Source organism: Cynoglossus semilaevis, chromosome 3 (genome assembly GCF_000523025.1).
Source record: "Cynoglossus semilaevis isolate Cse_v1.0 chromosome 3, Cse_v1.0, whole genome shotgun sequence".
Classification (NCBI taxonomy): Eukaryota; Metazoa; Chordata; class Actinopteri; order Pleuronectiformes; family Cynoglossidae; genus Cynoglossus; species Cynoglossus semilaevis.
In genome coordinates, this window is record NC_024309.1 from 12,085,948 (window position 1) to 12,091,522 (window position 5,575).

Below are 5,575 nucleotides of genomic sequence, written 5' to 3' on the forward strand. Positions count from 1 at the left end.
GGGGGTGTGGGGGGGTTACATTACCAATTCAATTAGTATCTTCAGGCCTGAGTGGCTCCGTGCAGCTCCGTCTGCCTATTCATTATATTTACATAAAAAAAAAAAACCTTTCATTGAAGTAGAGCTAAGGGTTAGCTCATTGTTGAGGGTTAGCAGCTGTCGCTAATAAATGTTCCCTGGCACGAGAATAAAATAAATATTTATCAAATATTAACGGAAGAAAAAATTCTGTAACGAAAGTGTGAGAAAATAAAACTCAACCAAGGCCTGGAAGACCTGGGAGTCCTGGAAGACCTGGGAGTCCTGGAAGACCTGGGAGTCCTGGAGACTCAGCTCAAAGACCGAGGCTGTTTATTTCTGCTTATTCAAAGCAGATCATTTACTAGTCAAAGGAAACAAACAAGGAGTCCTGGACCACAGGGAAGTGGCCTCTGTTTAGACAAAGAACTCCATCCTTCAAATTAAATAAACACCAAGTCAAGAGGGCGGCGCTACAGAGCAATTCAGTGCATCCAGAACTGTTCACCTCATGAGGGAGAAAGGAACTATTAAAAAAATGGATACAAGACGAATTAAAAAAAAAAAAATGTCCAAGACCAAAGTGTGAGAGTCGGTGTGAATGCTTCTCTGAGACCCCCCCCCCTCTAGCCCCCAACCCTCATGTTGAGTTTGGGGCCCCAGGATTAAGGATGAGGGGGTGTCCTTCCTGCCCACCGTCCCTCGGGATTTCTATGGCCGCCCCTGGCTTTAGTCTTGGAGACTGCAGCAGCCATGCGTTAAAGCTGATTTGCTGCATCACAGCAGGCTGCAGCAGCAGCATCCTCCCGACAGACGGTGGCGTCGAACCCCAGTCCACTAATCCACCACTAACCACCCCACTCACCCACCATCATGGACATTATGATAAATTCAATATTGAATTATAATAATAATAATAATAAAAACAATCCCCCCCAATGACCTTCTGGAGACAAGTGATGTCACATAACACACGGAGAATATGATTGGACAATGCCACACTCACTCGAGTTGTCTCCGTCGTCCACGAAGGTCACCTGGAAGGAATGTCCGTTGTTGAGAATGTCCAGGCAGGTGGAGGGGTCGTACTTCAGGGACAGCGGCTTCAGCCCGGCGTCGTACGACGCTTCGCCCGGAACGATGTCAATGGGAGACTGGCGAGGTCCGTCTGCGATGGGGAAGTTCTCCACCCATTTGGCGGGTCCTGGAACAAGACACGATGATGCGTTAAAACATTTTAGATCTATATTCTATTCTAATCTAACCTGCGGCTTCATCCGTGCGCATTTATGCCCCGGTGCGTAAAACCCGCAGAACGTGCAGAATTCACGGTGGTCCGTGAACGCAGCACGCTTCCATTCATTCATTCAATCACTGGAATCCTGGTTCTGTTATTCCAGGATTATTAATGCGCCGTCGTTACTGCAGCTATTTGTCCTGTGATATTTTTAATTTTTTTTTTTTTTTTTCGTCTCACCGTTGTTGTCTGCGTATCGCCAGGACATGGTGGCACTTTAGATCTTCTGAGATGAACTGAACAGACTGTAGTCCCTGTGAGTCTCCCCCTCAGTCAAACACAGCCAGTGTCCTCCACCTGACAGCTGCACAGCTTTTATAGAATCCTCCGCGTGTGCGTGTGCGTGTGCGTCTGGCTGGTGTTTGGTCGCACGACGTTCGCGCAAAGACCGGGAGGAGTTAAGATGCGCAGTAGCAGCAATAACAGCGGCTACAAATGTGATATGTGAGGCTGGCTGACCTGCCGACAGACGAGTCGACGGAACTCGGATTCAAACACGGTCGACGCGTTTGAAGCAGATGCGGAACCACAGATAACGGTTCAAGTCGCAGCAGTAAAGGAAATAACGGGATTATGCAACAGCACAGAGCGCAGTGTGACTTGAACGCCTCAGCAGCAGCAGCAGCAGCAGAGAGGTTTTATTAAAGTGTGACTGCAGACAGATGTTACTGGGAGGTTATTGGTGACTTATTAGTGTTGGATGTTTGAGACTTTTGTCAAATGTTCAGACAGTTGTTGTTGTTGTTGTTCTAGAGTTTTTGTTGCTTGTTCCTGTTCCTGGTTGGTCGACTGGTTGGTTTCAGTTCTTGTATCTTGGCAGTAGTGAGATCTCACCCTCTCACTGGTTACACTTGAAAGGAGCTGCCCTTTCATCTTGATGAAAGACAAATATTTAATTCATCCACCCATCATCCATCCATCCAGGCAGGCAGGCAGGCGGCCAACTCCGCGTCCAACCAATTACTATTCATGCCTAACCAACCAATCATCAATTAATCTCCCCAACCAACCATCCAATCAGCAACCCAGCATGCAACAACTCCCAGTCCAGCCAATCACTGCATATATTTGAACTATTATCCATCCATCCATCATCCATCAGTAAACATCATGGCTGCTCGATAATAATAACAATAAATTAGCTCAAAGCTACAGTATTTCTTCTTTAATTTTTTTTTACATTTATACACATTTATATTTAAATTATTTCAATATTTCAATATTTCAAATGAAAAACAAACACAATAAATTATACTCTCATTTATTGACAATATTTATATATTTGTGTTTATATTATATATAATATAATATATATAGTATTTATATATTACAAGTGTATTCGTACACTTATTAATGTACTTCACAACATTCTGAATCTCTAAATTCCAGGTCATTTTTACTGCAGTGTTGTGTTCTTTGTTCTCAGACAAAAGATTTATTTACTGACGTTTTTCTAAGAGGATTAAATACTGCGCAACAACTGTGGCGGAACTGTGCTGCCATCTGCTGTACCAAAGTGAAGCTACAACAGCATCGTCCTCTGATACAATTACTACTACTAGTAGAAATAATAATAATAAAATTACATTAAAAGCTGTAAAATATTTTTTGTTTAATCGATAGAAAACACTGATTAAATTAGAATTAAAAATTACTTCTTTTTTGGCTTTTTTAAAGAAAAGCAAAAATATAATGTTATTTTTCTACACCAGCTATGACCACTTAAAAAAAATAAAAGTGTGTTTCTGCAGCTACTGTTGTAGCTACCACCAAAACCCGAGAGGAGACGCAGGAATCTGACAGCAGCATCAGTCGACTGTGAGATTTTATTCATCTGAGTTTGTCAGCGTCTAACCATCGTCATCCAGACAGAACGGTGTTTTTACACAAACACACACTGAAGCTACACCTGTCTGGTGTGAACTGACAGGACTCCGAGACAGGAAGTGTCTCCTGTGAAAAAACAGCATCGCGTTCAGAAGACTTGCACATGCAGTGTATAAATAAATATGAATTTGTGTTTTTCTCTCCATGACACCATTGAACAGCATCGTTCTGTGTTTGCCCACCAGGACTGGTGCAAACACCTGGTAAGAGTTGAGACAGTGTTGTGCAATGAAATGCAATGAATGAACAGCTTTGTTTTCTCCCCAGTTTTGCCACATTTTCCAGACGGGCATCATCTGAAAATCTCTTTTTTCTCTCTCTCTCTCTACAGGTGAGCTTTTAGGGCAAGAAATGGTGCAGAAATAAACAGCCAGACTCCAGATATGATGCTGAAGTTCAAAGAAAAACAACAACTAAATCCAAGAATGTCTTTCCAGTGAGGAACGTGTAGGAGAACAAGGCGGACGCTGTGACAACAAACCCTTCTCTCAGATCTCACTCTTGTTCTTTTTCAACTATTTCTCCCTGTCATGTGATGTTGTGGGGTTGGTTTTTTTTTTGTTTTTTGTTTTGCACCTGCTCCAGCTTCATTTGTATCTTCACACACCAGTGCGGTGTAAAATGAGGTGAGAATCTAAATCAAATCCTTGCAGAAGTCTGGAGCAACGTGTTCCCAGGTCTGCTGCTGTGGGACTAAAGAGAGAGGAAAACCAAAATATGAAAATTATATTTTTTATTTATTTTTAATTTGTGTCGTTGGGAAAAATCAGATAGTTCCAATATTTTAAAAAAATATAGCTAAATTAGGAAACTTATTATAAAATATTTTTTTTAAATATAAATTATCCACAAAAATGTTAGGCCAAATACTAAATGTAGAGGTTTAATTTCTTTTAAATTTATATTATTTTTTAATTACCAAAAAATACTTTTCCAAATAGCAAAAAGTATCCAACAAAAGTCAACTAAGATTTAAAATTCAAGTATATACATAGGTGCTTTTTGACGGTGCATTAACTGAGCTCATATTCAGGACCACAGTTTGTGCCACACCCTGGATGTGACTGCCCCCTGTTGTCAGTCCTCTACACCAGACACTGTCACTTCTGTCTAACAGGTGTCCAAACCTGATGATGAGATATGGATTTTCTGGTGGCTCCAGTGAGCAGCAGGGCATTATCAGTATTCTGCGGCTGCACTTCACCGTGGAAACCTGACACAGAAGGTCAGGGGTGTCCCGCTGGTCGGCTAATTGCTTGTCTCCCCGCTGACCTCTGGGTGAGTTAGAGGTTCAGTGAATCCGGTGGGGGTGAGGGTGAGGGGGAGACTGGTAAACAGACTCATCTGAGGGTCACACATGTGGAACAGAATCTGGCCTCTCTGTCTTTTTGATGCAGGAATGTTAGCCTTAGCAGCTAGCAAAAAGCTAACGGTTGATTAAAGAGTTACTGTTGTGTTAAAGGTTCTCAATTATGTATTTTATATAATAATAATAATAATAATAATAATGATAATAATAATAATAATAATAATAATAATAATATTGAGCAATTTTAAAATCAAATCTGGTAAAAAAGTTAACCATTAAAACAAAACAAAACAGTAACAACAACAACACTCCACTGAGATATGGATCATTCCTAGCCTTTACAGCTAACTTCCTTCCTTTTATGTTTAACAAAGCAAGTGTAGCCAAGCTGACAGCAGAACCCCCTGAAGAGGGCAGTTTAGCAGGTGAAAAATATTTGCAGTAAAAAGTGTTCAACTGTTGTGCTCTCTTTTTTTTAAAAAAACAACAAATCGTTTCATGTTTCTGTGATTCAGTGGAGAACGAGCAGCGAGGAACAGATGCCGAGTGAAAAAGCGTCGCCCTCGGAGCAGGCGCTTCCTGCTGGGAACCAGATGACAGTGAAACAGTACTGGCACCACTTCACACCCGGAGGAGACATGTGTCACTGCATGCATATATTTGAATTTTGGATGTAAGGCGATGGTTAGGCAGAGCTGCGTTCACTGGTGGCAGATCGAAGGCAGCGTTTCACGATGTTTGTTAAGTTAAGACAATGAGAGATGTGTTGGAAACAGAAGATAAACGTTGGTTGTGCTCCAAAACTACTCGTCTCTTTCTGATTTAACACTAAAATGTAATCCCTGTTTTAAGAGGACTTTGGCTCAGCGTGAGTCTCCAGCGCCTCCTGCCAAGGACACAGTGGAAAACTAATTAAAAATAAGTTAGATAATGGATTTAAACAAATTAAACCCAGTGTGTCTTTGACAGAGACAAGAGACAGAGAACAGCGCAGGACACCTTCGACAGAAGCTGATTAGTCACAGGGCTAATTAAACCTAAGGTAAAGACACGAAGGAGACACA

At 41.6% G+C, this 5,575-nt stretch overlaps 1 protein-coding gene and 1 long non-coding RNA gene across 2 annotated transcripts in view; one reads left to right on the forward strand and one right to left on the reverse strand.

Annotated features, from left to right (window-relative positions):
• LOC103377360 (carbonic anhydrase 1-like) overlaps positions 1-2,118 on the reverse strand; it is a 9,866-nt gene extending 7,748 nt beyond the window's left edge. Inside the window, exons 1-2 of the mRNA XM_008308153.3 lie at positions 1,496-2,118; positions 1,025-1,222 (exon numbers count right to left, since the gene is read on the reverse strand). Coding sequence (XP_008306375.1) covers positions 1,025-1,222; positions 1,496-1,523 — 226 coding nt within the window. The 5' untranslated portion in view covers positions 1,524-2,118. The remainder of the gene's footprint in view (positions 1-1,024; positions 1,223-1,495) is intronic.
• Positions 2,119-3,968: 1,850 nt separating this feature from the next.
• LOC107988391 (uncharacterized) lies at positions 3,969-5,314 on the forward strand. The gene is made up of 2 exons (XR_001759916.2): positions 3,969-4,480; positions 5,027-5,314. It is a non-coding gene; the product is annotated as an uncharacterized LOC107988391 (long non-coding RNA).
• Positions 5,315-5,575: the final 261 nt, after the last annotated feature.